The sequence below is a fragment of the Dermacentor andersoni genome, chromosome 1, assembly GCF_023375885.2.
Source record: "Dermacentor andersoni chromosome 1, qqDerAnde1_hic_scaffold, whole genome shotgun sequence".
Classification (NCBI taxonomy): domain Eukaryota; kingdom Metazoa; phylum Arthropoda; class Arachnida; order Ixodida; family Ixodidae; genus Dermacentor; species Dermacentor andersoni.
Window position 1 is genome coordinate 189230915 of NC_092814.1, and position 14582 is coordinate 189245496.

At 45.9% G+C, this 14582-nt stretch overlaps 1 protein-coding gene across 1 annotated transcript in view; it reads left to right on the top strand.

Annotated features, from left to right (window-relative positions):
* Positions 1–33: 33 nt before the first annotated feature.
* The window catches only part of LOC126547383 (uncharacterized), a 98703-nt gene continuing 84154 nt past the window's right edge, over positions 34–14582 (top strand). Inside the window, exon 1 of the mRNA XM_050195362.3 lies at positions 34–449. Within this exon, the coding sequence (XP_050051319.1) occupies positions 336–449 (114 nt within the window). The 5' untranslated portion in view covers positions 34–335. The remainder of the gene's footprint in view (positions 450–14582) is intronic.

A 14582-nucleotide genomic window follows, 5' to 3' on the forward strand; every position in this document is an offset into this window, starting at 1 on the left:
GGGGCGTCATCCCTCTAAAAACGGACAGACGAACCCGAGGCCCCAAGTCGAAAAACTCCGACGCGCGCCGACGCTATAGCGCGCTCGAACCCGAACAGCCGCCGACCGACGAAGCAATACGCACGCACTCCGACGACGCACGAGGGACGTTTCGGCACGACACACTGGTCACTGCTCTGGCCTCGTGATCTCTCTGCTTGCGGAGGCTCCGAGCTTCTCAAGGAGAAGACGCGACTCACTCCCTCACGCCAGAGTTTGCCGCGTCAGCAGCGAAGACGAAAGAAGAGCAGGCAGCCGAGGAACGACTGGCAACGCGTCCATCTCCGAGCGTGACCATGGCGTTCCAGCGGCCATTCCTCATCATCCTCAAGCGTGAAGAGCCCGGCCTGCCCTGGGGATTCAGGGTCTCTGGCGGCGCCGACCTAGCTACGCCCCCCAGGGTGGACAAGGTAGGGCGACGGCATACGTGCCGGCTAGCACGTAGACGTGCACCCACGGTGCCGCTGAGCGCGCTACTGGTGACTTATAAACTTGGGTTCTGACGTAGAAATTAAAGGACGGGCACTTTCCAAGACGGAAAATGCTCGTTGCTCTTGTTTTCTGCGAGTTCTCTGTGACAGCTACACAGTACTACTGTCGAACAAAGCAGATGAAATGTCTTTTTCACCACGAAATTTATTTTTTTAGATGTTGTTTTCTGGCGTATTAGTTTGAAGGTAGCCAGGATAAGATGCGAGCTCATGCATATAAAGGAGTCCACTGCATGCTGATGGTACGGCCTCGAGGCGATGGGTGCTACTTTTTAGGCGTCGCGCATTGCTTTTTCTGAGGTGTTTGGAATGCTTGTAACAATTAAGCTCAGATACATGATCACCTTAAATGCTAACTGGTTAATGCCTGCATGTTCGTCGCAAGAAAGACACGTTTTATGCCACAGATAGGTGTGCATATTGTCACGCGTACATTGTTTTACTTAATATTGGTGTGCGTGTCTCTGTGTGTGAAAAAAAGTAAAACAATGTACACGCGAAAATGTTTCACTAAGGACTCGTGAGGGTCACGTGTTAGAACTCTCGGTACGGTTATTGGCATAAGAGCATGCCAGATATTTCATACGTACACAGGAGGGCTAGTGAATTCCTTTTAAAGCAGCGTTTTTAACGCCTCACTGCACTGGTACGTACAGCTGCAAAACCCTCATTAGATAGCTAGGTGCACGTGTGTTAATTTGGAGAATGTGGAGAATATACTTAGAAACAAAGCTTCCTGAGATCTACCCCAAAATAAGTAGAAGCAAAATCAAGCAGCCGGAAGCAGATTGCTCTCACATTTTTTGTCCGGTCCCCCGGTTAATTTTACCTGCACTCTACACCGGAACGTATTGCATGAGCAAAGGAATTGAGAGTGACACCAGCGTTGCAAAAGCTCGCAGGGGTCTTGTTCCCTCAGGCTCTATTTTGAGATGAGTCGCCTACACGTCGACTTCACACCTGTGACAAGCGACAATGCGGCGAAGCAGCACAGCTGAAGATACCGGTGAAATAAGCTCGGCTTAGAAATTGCCATCTGTGATTTCAACGCAGTTTTGTGCGTCGACCTAAGGACGCATGAAATAGCTGCACGAACTTCGAGGCACTGGTTACTTATGAGAATTCTGGCAGTGCTGTAAATAGCCTTTCTTCGTTTAGCCATGTAGTGACCCACTGTCATAAAGCCTTTCCAGTTTTTAACTTTCTTTGCCATTTCCTTCTACTTTTCCACTGCTGCTGCTGCTGCTGCTGCTGTCTGGAACGTCGCGTTGGGGGGGGGGGGGGGGTTCAGAGCATTTATGTAGATTACAGGAACGTGGCAGAGGTGAAAGGCGACGTCAGAGACTTATTTGAGATCTATTAGACCTTTCCAACGCGTCGCTACAGTACCCCCTAGAATGTTGTAATCATCAGTGAGCCCCACACAAAAGCATTTCAGAAACTCACGCGCAACAGTTCCGAAGGGAGTTTGATAGAATGGTACAGAAGAGCTAGACAAGGGAAACAGCGAATGGGTAAAACCAACGCAGTCACGAATTGAATGAATAGCAACTTTGTCTTTCTTCGCTCGTGGCAGCTAACATACAAACAGGAGAGAGCGGGAGAGAGGAAAGGCGACGTAAGAAGGCATGCATCGTTTCGGGGCTCTTCAATAGAGGAAACGCCACTGCTAGACATGGTTGCAGTTGAAGACAAATTGGATAAATGTAAATTCAAGATACGGTACGTTTCTGCTGTTTCTGAGAAGTAAACACAGTGCTGCAAATTTGTCCATCGGACAAATGAAGCAGGCGTGTGTGCAGACGCAGAGCTGCATTATGGCACCGCAGCGTCAAGACGACACTACGCCAGCGGCGGCCAAGCAGATCAACACTTCTGTACCCGCCGCTGTGGTTTTGTGGCTATAGCGTTGATCGAGGCCGCGGGTTCGAATCCGACCGCGGCGACCGCATTTCGACGGGGACGAAAGGCAAAAAAAAAGAACACTTCAGTCGTTAGATTTAGGTACATGTTAAAGAATTCCAGATAGTCAAAATTAATATCCCCACTACGGCGTGCCTCATAATGAGATCTTAGGTTTGGCACGTGTAAAGCCCCCTAAGTTAATTAAATTTGACACTTCTGCCACGATGCGATGCGCCGTGTGAAGCAATGACAGTGCTAACCTTTTCGCAGGCTATGAACAATGGTGCAAGCTAACGTTTACCATCAACTCATATCACTCGTATTGCCCTAAACGTTGAAGAACTTAAAACATTTGCCGTGAGCATAATCGCCAATTATCGTCAATGAACGTGGACAGCTTAGCTCACATCGATCCCACAGCGCGTAGAATCCGAAATTTCATTTTCTTTTCATAAAAAAAAAAAGAAACGGTACTTCGTGCACACGAGCGCAGTTAATTATTGCTAGGATTCTGCGTTTTTGGAGTTAATTTTGGTTTAAAGTCAGAGTGTGTATTTCGGAGCTTATTTTTAAAAATAAATTCGGAGTTTATCGGCGCGTTTGAGTTTAGCGTACGATTCAGTTATCAGTACGATTCAGAAAATCAGTTTTCAGGGTCTTTCCTTATTTCTTCCAAAATTTAGACAATTTTTTTTCTAATACAAGAACACACTGTCAGTACTAAAAAAAGGTTTATTAAGCAACTAGTACCAGAATTATTGTCGCTAGTTACAACGTGTTGCAATATATACAGGCATACTTTCCGATGTTTTCATCCGCGACTGTGGCACGCTACTTCTTGGCAACAACACGGAACATAGAAAACGCCCTTTCAACGTTCGCACTGTACTATATACAGAGGAGGCTAGAGTGGCACAGTGCATAGCGTGAAAGAAGAGGGAAGTCATGGGCATGCATGCGCCAGAACACCATCGGCTCAGCAATTTCTCTCACATCACATGCCTGATACTGCAAGAAATCTGCCGTAATCTGGCACAACTAGGATAAACAATGGCAAGTAAGTCTCGAATGTCCGGGCCAAATCTGTCTTGACATTGGGGTTGACAATTTGCACCCAGTACGAGAGTGAATCGCTGTTATACTGCCGTGCACTGACAATGTTCCTTTCGACAGTACGGTTCCACTCCTAAGCCATTGTGTAAAAAACAAAATTATGGGGTTTTGGCTGCTAAAACTACGATCTGATTATGAGGCACGCCGTAGTGGGGGACTCCGGATTAATTTTTACCACCTAGGGTTCTTTAACGTGCACCTAAATCGAAGTACTCGGGTGTTTTTGCATTTCGCCTCCACCAAAATGCGGCCGCCGTGGCCGTATCAGCCACTGTGTAGTAGTACTTCTTAAAACTAGTATAGTATAAGGGAACGGTTAGGCCGCAGGTCTTCCTTTTATTTCATCGAGCGAACCACCCACCACTGCGGCCCCAAGTGGGGATAATGAGTATGTACAGATGAGGAAGATGAAACGCACACGAATCGCTCACACTGATAGCAATTGGTTGCTTATCTTAAATAACTAGATAAATAAAGGAAAAGGAAGAGAAGGAAGGAAAAGAGTGGCTGGTGGCTGTAACTGTCTAGCGAAGTCTGATGACACGTGAACCGCTGTTAGCAGTGGAAAGGGGAAGGGGGGGGGGGAGTAAATGCACAGGGAAAGTGTATAGAGTAAAGGAGAACTATTTAAAACATATTTAACAGTATATCGACTAGGTTAAAAAAGAAATATCCATAGTTCGCTTGTGGAGTGACTTCTCCGAGGGAGCTTCTCACCCAGCCGCGCACACCGGCACTGTTAGGCCACGCAGAGCAGCCGGATGGCGAGGCCCGACTGATCGAGGAAGTCACACAGCGTATTATAATGTGCCCCCCGCGCACGAGGGGGACCGCGTGGCCATAATGGCGCCTCGGCGCTGTCAACTGCGTCAGATCGCTTTTCCTGCTCAACAATGCCCAGCATGCAACCAACTTCCTCACCGAAGCTCACCAACGTCTCATCGCTTCACTGGGCAAAGAGAGCATTCAGGCGCACAGCAAGTTCACGGTGGACTCTGCACCAGGAGAGGTGCACATGTGATTATGGTGTGTTATCACAAGGAGGAAAGCGCGTGTGGCGCCGCCAAATGGGAGAGCGCAGCGCGGCGAGCAGCGCTGTCTGCGTACTCCTTCTTGCTGACCGAACATTTTCTTAGCGAGGAAACTTGTTTTAATTATGTTTTTGTATCTAGCTGTTTGTTGCACTTTGACTTGTGGCTTTTCTAAACATGTCATATGCATTGCGGTGCTTGCGGCAAAATGTATTGGCAAGAAGTCCGAGCAGCAAAAGCCTTCCACGACTATACCGAGGCTACGTGCCCTCAAAATTCGAGTTTTCTGGATAAATCCGAATACGGAAAAATATTTTACCGGCGAGCGCTCTTCGGAGTTTTTCGGACTTATGCGAAAAACAAGGAACGCTGGTTATGGCGCAGAGTCCAACTTTGTGTTGTGGGCATGCCATTCTACTAAGTTGCAGTTTTCTTGTAATCGTAATACAGCTATACACCGCCACGTAATAAAGGCGTTACCAGACCTAGCGATTGAAAGGGAGAAAAAAAGGATGGAAAAAGAAATATAAGCAAGCGTCGTTCGCGTCACATTTATGTCAACACCCCAGCGCTTTGGTGCGTAGTAAACTGCAGTGTTAAGGAACCTAATATATAACAGGCTCGTTGATAACTAATTAAACTGATTTAATCGACAAGAAACTCCCTTCCACTGCCACTCGGCCCTTCTTCATTTTTATTATTATTTTAACGTGTATACTTACATTTCAGCATGCTGGCGCGAAGGCTTGATAGTTTTAGTAATTTATGAACAATACAAAAAAAATAAAATAAACAAAGGCTGTCTTCGTGTGCGATGGCTGATTAGCAGTGGTCAATGCCTGTCCAGCACCTTTATGTCAGACATAAGAAAGTTTGACAATAGACTCACGTGGGCAAAGGGTAAACTAAATCTCATTTTCGCTGTGGTATCAAGGGAGGGGGTCCAACAAAAAGAAAGAAAGAAAGAAATGAAGAAAGAAAGAAAGAAAGAAAGAAAGAAAGAAAGAAAGAAACCAGACACCGGTCGCTATCTTCCGTTCGAAGGAATGCGGGGAAGGCGTGAATACACAAAGGAAAGGAGAGTTGTTTCTCGTAGTTCAGTTCAGTTCAGTTCAGTTTTATTTCCTTAAAGACCCCTGTGCTGGGGGTATTACATAAGGGGTGGGTACAGTTGATAATGCAAATATAAACACAGGTATACAGAAAAAATTGTACATGGAAGCTAGATTTTCGCAAGTGCATAAAAACAAATAATAACACGTGAAAAAAGCAGGTTATTGATTAGCCAACAAGGACACATTTTCGAGAAACGATGTCGGGCAAGTGATTGCAGCTACGTGGTGGGGAAGGGCGTTCCAATCTGATGCTGTGCGGGAAAAAAAAGACGAGGAAAAAGTAGTTGTGTGGGAGCGTGGGCGTAAGACTTGTAATGGGTGCCCAGTTCGTAGCGATATGCGTGCGGGTGGTGTGATATATGGCTCGTGAAATAAGGAACTGTAAAAAAACTTATGAAAGAGGCAAAGGCTAGCAGTAGCGCGGCGACGTGCAAGGGGCTGTAGATCAGATTTTGCTCTTAAGGATGATACGCTTACGTCGTATGAGTAGGATGAATGGATGTATCTGACGACGCGGTTTTGAAAGGACTCGAGCTCATTAACTAGATAGACTTGATATGGATTCCAGATGGGTGATGCGTATTCAACTTTCGGTCTGATAAGGGATTTCAAAGCTAGGAGTTTTACGTTCTGCGGGGCGTCACGCAAGTGTCGTCTCATGAAGCCAAAAGTTCGGTTAGCTGATGAAAGTATGTTGGAAATATGCGTACCCCAACTGAGATCACGAGAAAGCGTGACGCCCAAGTACTTAAATGATTCTACTGATTCTATGGGAACGTTTACTATAGTATAAGAGGACAGGAAAGGGTTACGGCGACGGGTAAAAGATATATGTTTACATTTGTTGGGATTAAGAGTCATCAGCCAATTTTCACTCCAAGACTGCACGTTGTTAAGACTTTGTTGTAAGGTGTTTTCGTCAGTAGCATTAGAAACTGGATGGTAAATCACGCAGTCATCGGCGAAAATTCGTATCTTACAAGATACGTGTTGGGGTAAATCATTAATGTAAATTAAAAAAAGAAGAGGACCGAGAACTGATCCCTGAGGGACTCCAGAAGTCACAGGGAGAAGAGTGGATGATTTGTCATTTACAGAAACGAATTGGTAGCGATCAGTAAGGAATGCTTCGAGCCATTTGAGTACGTCATTGTGTAAGTTCAAAGAAGAAAGCTTTAGTAGTAAGTGGCGGTGAGAAACTTTGTCAAAAGCCTTTCCATAGTCCAGAAAAATAGCGTCAGTTTGTTGGTTAGAGTCAAGGTTTACATGTAAGTCGTGTAGAAACAGAGCTAGTTGCGTTTCGGTAGAGAAACCTTTGCGGAACCCGTGCTGTGCCGAATGAAAAAATTGATTTGCTCCCAAATGATTTATGATCAGGGAGTAGATGACGTGTTCCATGATTTTGCAAGGAAGACTAGTTAGAGAAATGGGTCGATAATTTAGCGGTGTGTTCTTATTACCAGACTTGTAGATGGGAATGACCTTCCCCACCTTCCAGTCGTGAGGCATGGAACCTGTAGAAAGTGACTGCGAGAATATAAGACACAAGAATGATGAAGAAATATATTTTGTATTTTTTAGCAGTTTAGAGTTTATACCATCTATACCTGCTGAGGATGAAAGTTTAAGGTTTTCAATTATGCGCAAAACACCATCAGGGTAAAACACCACGCTCGGCATGCTAGAAACTATGTTGCAGGGGACAGTAGTCAATGGAACGTTATTATCATTAGAAAATACTGACGAAAATGCGTTGTTAAATATGAGTGCGCACTCAGTTTCAGGCACGATTTCACCCATATCATCAACAAGAGTTACAGTGCGTGTGTTACTTGGGTTGATAACTTTCCAAAATTTCTTGGGGTTGTCTGTTAACATTTTAGGGAAGTCATTATTGAAAAAAGACCATTTGGCATTGCGGACAGCACGTAAGTATTCACTCTCAGCGGCGTAATATTTATCCCATGAAGTTGGGCTTGGTTTCAACTTGGCACTACGAAAAAGTCTTTTTTTTCTTATTTTCCAACCTCTTTAAATTGTTATTGAACCAGGGATTCTGATGATTCGCACGGAATGTTAGTTTCGGAATATACTTGTTTGCTAGTTCATTCATTTTATTTCTAAACAGTTCCCAGTTGTCTTCAACAGACCGTTCATTGAATGAGGTTTCAAAGACTGCAAAAAAAGTGCATAATTCTTCATTTATAGCTTCAAAATTTGCTTTTTCATACAGGTTGATAGTTTTGCTGGAAAGAACACGGGGTGCTGGGGCAAAGTCAAATGTGGCATGAATTACACTGTGGTCGCTGATAGGACGAAGGTAGGTAACCGATGATAATGTCTCTGGATGGTCAGTAAGTATAAGGTCCAAAATGTTTGCGCAGTCGCGCGTTACACGTGTCGGCTCTGAGATAAGCTGTGTTAAGTTGAAATTCAAACAGATGTCGATGAAATCCTTCGCCTCAGTGTTATTTATTGTGGAAGTTAGGTTATTCCAATCAATAATGGGAAAGTTGAAATCACCGAACAGAAGGATATGGGCGTTAGGATGGCTTACTGTAATCTGGCATAAAGTACTGTTAAGTTCTGGTGAGAAGTTTGGATTACTGGTAGGTGGCCTGTAGCACACACCTAGAAGGACATATCGAGGGGAAGAGCGAATAAGAAGCCATAGTATTTCTAAGTTCGAAGAAATAATAATGGGTGTACAGGATAATTCACGACTACAAGCAATAAGAACGCCCCCCCCCCCGCATGCCCCTTGACGGTCGCAGCGATAAACATCGAAGTTTGGCAAGTCTTGGACTACTTCGTCGTCCTTAATTTCACTTGTGAGCCACGTTTCTGTTATAACTAGCAAGTTGCTGTTAGATGACGTCACGAGATTTGATATTGCGTCACGTTTGGGAATGGAACTGCGGGCATTAGTGTAAACGATAGATAGGGAAAGGTTTTTCTTAGCGGCGGAAGGGCGGTTATTAACTGCATGAATTTTGTGCAATGATTGCTACTGAATATTTTTAACTGATTTCGTCAAATCGTCATATTCATAGCGCTGGGAACCCATAACGAGCGTTTTGAAACGCATGGAAAAAGGCAGAGAGTGACTTTTGGCGTAGGCGATAAGATGTTTTCGGGCGTTCCGAACTGCGGGTGAAAAATCTTCGCTCACGCTATAATTTGTGCCTTTCAGTTTGCGGCCGTTAGACAGGACAGATTCTTTGACGCGAATTTGATAATGATGGGACGGTGCCGGTTAGGTGAATAGCGTCCAAGGCGATGAGCACGTTCAATATCTTTGGACTCAAGGTTTACATTCATGATATCCATGATTTCATCAATGATCAGCTTTTCTGATTGTGCAAAGGTTTCTTTGGGGTTAGTATCAGGAAGGCCATAGAAAATTAGATTATTCCTTCGGGACCGGTTGTCTGCATCGTCTAGGCGATTTACGAGGCCGGATATCACGCTGGCAGTTTGAGCAGCGGCATATTTGACAGCTTCTAATTCATTTTGAAGTGGTATCATGGCCTGGTAATGATGTTCCAGTTCGGTCATTCGTTTGTTCAAGTCCATTAGAATCTTATCAGTATTTAAAATCTGACTTTTTAAGCCTTGAACTTCACTGATTAGTGTATTCTGACTGGCTGAAATATTCTGCAATTCTTTCAACACAACGTTCGTGTCGGGTTAGTTTCAACGTCGCCAGAGAGTATTAGTAAGCGGCGAATCCCTTCCACACATTCACCCATAAGAGCAATTCAGCAATGGGGGCTCGGAAGCTGCACCAGACAATAGTCGCTACACCTCTTAGCAAAAAGGCTGTGCCTTGTACCAACCTGCATGGCGAAAACCAGTGGGTTAGACGACAGTGTCGTGGCGCAGCCACCGAGCCCACAGAGCGGCCGCAGTGGTAGGCTGTCTTTTACAGTGGACGAGCTGGAGAGCGTCGATGTCGATGTCGATGCAGGAACCCACGATGAATCGAGCATCCATTGCTGTGCTGGCAGTACGTAGGTAACCGGAAAGGCGCAGTCATGTGCGGCGCCTCGCTGATCCAAAAACCGGTCACAAAATGGCGCATGCTCCGAGGGGGTCCGAGAACAAGCAGCCGCCATAGTCTATAGAGTGTTGTTTTAAACAACAAAAAATATCGCAATTTAGTTTCGAAACACTGCACTTTGACTTGAGTGAGGGTTCATGGCTTTCAAAAACAGGACTACAGCGTCACGAAAACAGCTGACGAAACTTCACTTTCAAGGCACACGCCGGCGTATACACCGCGCCTATTGCATCCGTCTCGCGAAATGCGAGGCTTAATTCGCCTTCCCAAATTAGTCTCGAGCTCTCGAATTGAACTAAACTGAGTCTTCGGGTCAACCGAACGTGTGCTGAGCGGCCAAAGGTGGTATCGCTTACGGGTACCGCCGCTGCAGAGCTGTGCATGTTTCAGGAAAAGAGGGATTACATGAGAACTGTATAAGTAATGAACTCTCAGAAAACTAGCTCGCTTGCCGGGTACGCCTACTTTGCATAAGTTTCGGAACTTTGGGCTCAGCCTTGTTACTTAATCCTTCAGGACATTTCAGCTTAACGCGATGCGTGATGCGCTACTGCGATACGCGGTCCCGAGATATCACGTGCGCCTGTGCCTGCAGCACACCTGCGCGTGCGCAGACTGCACCTCTGTGGAGTTGTTAACGTTATGCTAAATCTCTAATTTAATCACGTACCTTTCCTACGAAGGCAACTTTTTTGTATGGTGGAAATTGAATAACTGCCAAGAAAGCTACGATGAAGTCAGCTCATCGCAGTTAAAAATAAATTCACCGGATTCGAGCTCTGAAATTTTGCGAGTGCGGTGCTCCAGCGTGCATCGTGTGATTGGTTGGCACAATACACTAAAGGTGGGTTAGGAGACTAGATAAAACCATGCCTCTCGGAAGTGGACAGATCATAATAGCTGAAGGGGGTTACACTCAGAATTCGTTTTTACAGCTGACTACAGTTATTTATAGTTTATTTTTTTTTGGTTCCGTTGAAATGTTACCTTTGAGAGCAAAATGTGGCTGCGATGGACGACGGCTGTGCTTCCGTATACAGCTGGCACATCTGCTAGGAAACGAACGACAAAAGTGAAGTGACAGATCTACCTGAATTCTCTCCAACCTACTCTCTCGCGGTTTCTGTTAAAAAACGCCCCTCTCCTATCAGCTATGAAAAATTTATTCCCTTCAGAACAAATAATATGTAAGCTTATTAGGTGGGCCAAATAATTGCCGAATAAATTTCGTCATGAACTTTAAGACAAACACAAGAACAAAACAAACTTGAGGAACTGTTTTCGCGGAGCAGTGAGAGAGGGCTGTGAACACGAACGCTGAGATGTTGTGCCGGGTGGACAGCTTCCAACAGTCAAGCTAACAAACGAATACGTGCTGAAAGCATGTCTTCGTTTGATAGAAAACAGCAATAAAACAGCGACTGTTTTACAAAGCGATGGAGTTGCTTTTCATCGCGGTGCAGAGACAGTTGCACTGCAATTCCCAGCGAAGAACGGAAGAAAAGAAAGGACATCACGCACTTGTTCATTTGTTTTGCTTTGCCTTCGTGCCCAGCATCGTGGGGCGCTGTGACGAGACACCATGCGGCAACTTTGTAGGTGAACCAAAAAAAAAAAAAAAAAAGAGGGGTTTTCGGGTTGTCGGAGGCACTGCAAAAATGACAGCGACCCGCGGTTTTGTCTGTCGTTCGCTGGTCCTCACTGTCAGGTGTCCCCGCAGATGTCCTCGTCAGTTGCGGGGCGCGTTCCGGCAGCGCCACTCGCCGATTGTGACAGTCAGACCGGCCGGCACCCGGGCACACGTATAGCGCGCGCGTTGCACCTAGCGCGCCGCCCTTCCAGGAGCAACAGCGACAGCTATCAATAAGGAATTTCCCCGTGATGACTCGGGGTCCTCGTGTGCACGCGAAACCTCGAGGGTCACGGAACGAATGTTTTCTCGCGCAGTAGGGGAAGTCTGCCTCATTGACAACAAAAGCGGACTTTGCTTCCTTCAAGCACCAATTCTGCACTTCCACCGCATACGGCCCCCACGCCGCTCCCCAAGAAAAGGAAAACTTTACAACTATCGCTCCCCTCCCCACTCCCTTCTCTGGAAGGTGTAGCATTGAACACTGACAGAAACCAGGCAAAAAGTGCTTGGCTCTTTCATATATCTGCGGCCATTTTTATTGGCGAATTACAGGGTGTCGTCACCAGCTGATCGTAGTGCCTGCTTTCCCCCCAAACGAAACCAATAGAAGAAAGAAGAGTAAAAATGGACAGGAGAGAAAATGTGGCCCCTTCCGCAGCAGAAGAAAAAAAAAAGGAAGTCAGCTTGTACTTATGTCAATCTAGTTACTCAATTTAACCTAGATTGCGATGGTGCCGCGACGAAACGAAGACAAATTGAAGTTACAGGGGATTTCAGAAGTGCTAAAATTCTAAAGAAAAGAGATGCGTTGTAGGCGTAACTGATTAACGAAACGCTGTTAGCAGTCATTTTGAGCGACGCGGAATACATATTGCAAAGTGCCTATTTAGCTAATTATTAACGGTGAATGCGTCAAACTTTTTAAAAAGCTTTCTTTCTAGTGTGCAAACGCTATACGAGTTGCAAAGCGATGCCGAAAACGCTCAGGGCACTTTGCAAAGAGATACATCTTGCGTGGTTCTTCATTCGGGGCCCTGAATGAAACTCATAAATATGAGGGAAGATTTAGCGTTCACTACGCGCGATGGGCCTAGAGTCAGGCGCTTTACAGCGTACCTTTAGAGAACGACACTCGAATGCTGGCCACAAGAAAGCGTATGACGAGCTTTCAACCGGCTTTAGTTTCTATCCTGTCGCTTACAAGTGGCGGCCGGAGGCGCTTTGCATCGACAAAACGAATTTCACAATTTGAGTTCACAGGATGACAAAGAATAAAACTACTCTTTGTATGAAATTACATCTGGCGATGGAAGCCCTGCATGCCGTGGCTTGTTACAGTTTTGTAGGAAAGATGTGGGCTTCGTTGGTTTGATTTTCTTTCCGTATCTCACTTCATGAATCGAAAGAAGTTGTTGAAACAGTGCGCCTAGGTTGCCTCGACACCGCGTCGCTGGTCTCGAGGCAGCCTAGGTACACCGTGCCACATTTTTTTTAAGGCGAAGCTCTCAGCCTCACTGATTCGTCCGTGATCGTCGAAAACGCACTGCAGGAAAGCCAACTTACAGATCTCTGTAGAACACTACAGTTTACATTCGCAGTACCGCGCCAGCGTCGACTGGCCAGCCGGTCAGTGGCTGATAACGGCGCGAAGCGATGTGCTCCGCAAGTGTAGCGCATGCGCACACATTTCACTGGAAGCTTAAGTTGCGTCTGCTAGACATGACACCACCCCTGTCGCGATTAACTGAGCTTTCCTGCTTATCGGAGACAGCAAGTGCGCGTGAACGCAGGCTCGTTTTAGGATATGGAAAAAAAATGAAAGCCTATTTCTTAAATAAAGATGATTGAACGCCACGCTATCCAGACGAACTGTTTATATCTGCATTGCATTACGCGCGTCACACAATGCATTCCCGGCCGCCACCATGGGTAGGCCGCGGGTGCAGCGCACGGCAGAAGAGGCTCTTGTACAACGTAAGCGCGAGCGCGATCATGCCCGTAAGGCCGATCCCGTGTATCGGCAACGGCATGCAGAAGCCATGTGGGAGACGCTTGTTCAGTCGAGATGCCTACTGGTCTTGTGATCGTCAGCGTGTATACATCAGACCGAACACGTCTCGTTGTGACGGGGAAACGTTCCTGGAAGAAACGATGAAGACCTTAAAGCCACAAAGCATACGCCGATCCTCGTGTGCGGTTACTTTAATATTGATGTGGTAAAAGAGCACGGCAAATGGATCGAGGGTTGAAACTGAAGACGCTACAGAGACCCACGACGCAACACCGTTCCTGCATTGATCTCACGTTTGCAAACTGGCTGTGTCACTTCACGATGGCAGAGCCTCTGACCGTCTACCACAGCGATCACAAGGAAATACTGTGCAAGTGTAGAGTCGTCCGTGAAAGTGTTAGTGTGTGCGTGTAATCAACGCCTACATGATCTAAAATCACATTACCTTGGTTCGGTCCAGGTAGGTGGCATTCGCATTTTTTAAAACTCTGGCTAAAGTTAGCTGGGACACCCTGCATACGATGCGGGTTCGATTCAGCCCAAGCGGAGGAAAACTTATGTAATATATATATATATATATATATATATATATATATATATATATATATATATATATATATATATATATACCATTGAAGAGCGGCGCATACTAAGTGGCACATGTCCAGTGACCCAAGTTTGCATCAAAGAGGTTCATTGAAAAGTGGCGCATACCCAATGCACATACCGAGTGGTCTTGGCGGTGGTGGTGAGTTGTAGCAACAGGCGGGTTTAATCTGGCGATCAAGGCCTAAAATTGCTCCGTTCGAGAGCCTCTTATAGTGTATCACTGTGGTGTTTCACCATATGTCCGTCAGACCAGTCTCTCTTATGAATGCGATAAGGAGACGTGAAGCTTCTTTGCGTTCTATAACTGTTCCTTCGGGGAACACGACGGGTTGCGAGCACGCATGCGGGAGGTCCTTTAGTTGGAGATTTTCCAGGAGAGCGTCCCTTTCATCTTGGAATTTTGGGTACGAGCAAAAAAAGTGTTAGATGTCTCTTGTCTCGTCGTCGCATGTCGTACAGTTTGGAGAATTGATACGCCCCGTCTTAAATAACCATGCCGGTGCACTAGCAGATCCTGTCCTTATTCGACGTAGAAATGAGACTTCCTCTCGACGAAATCTTTTGGTTACGCA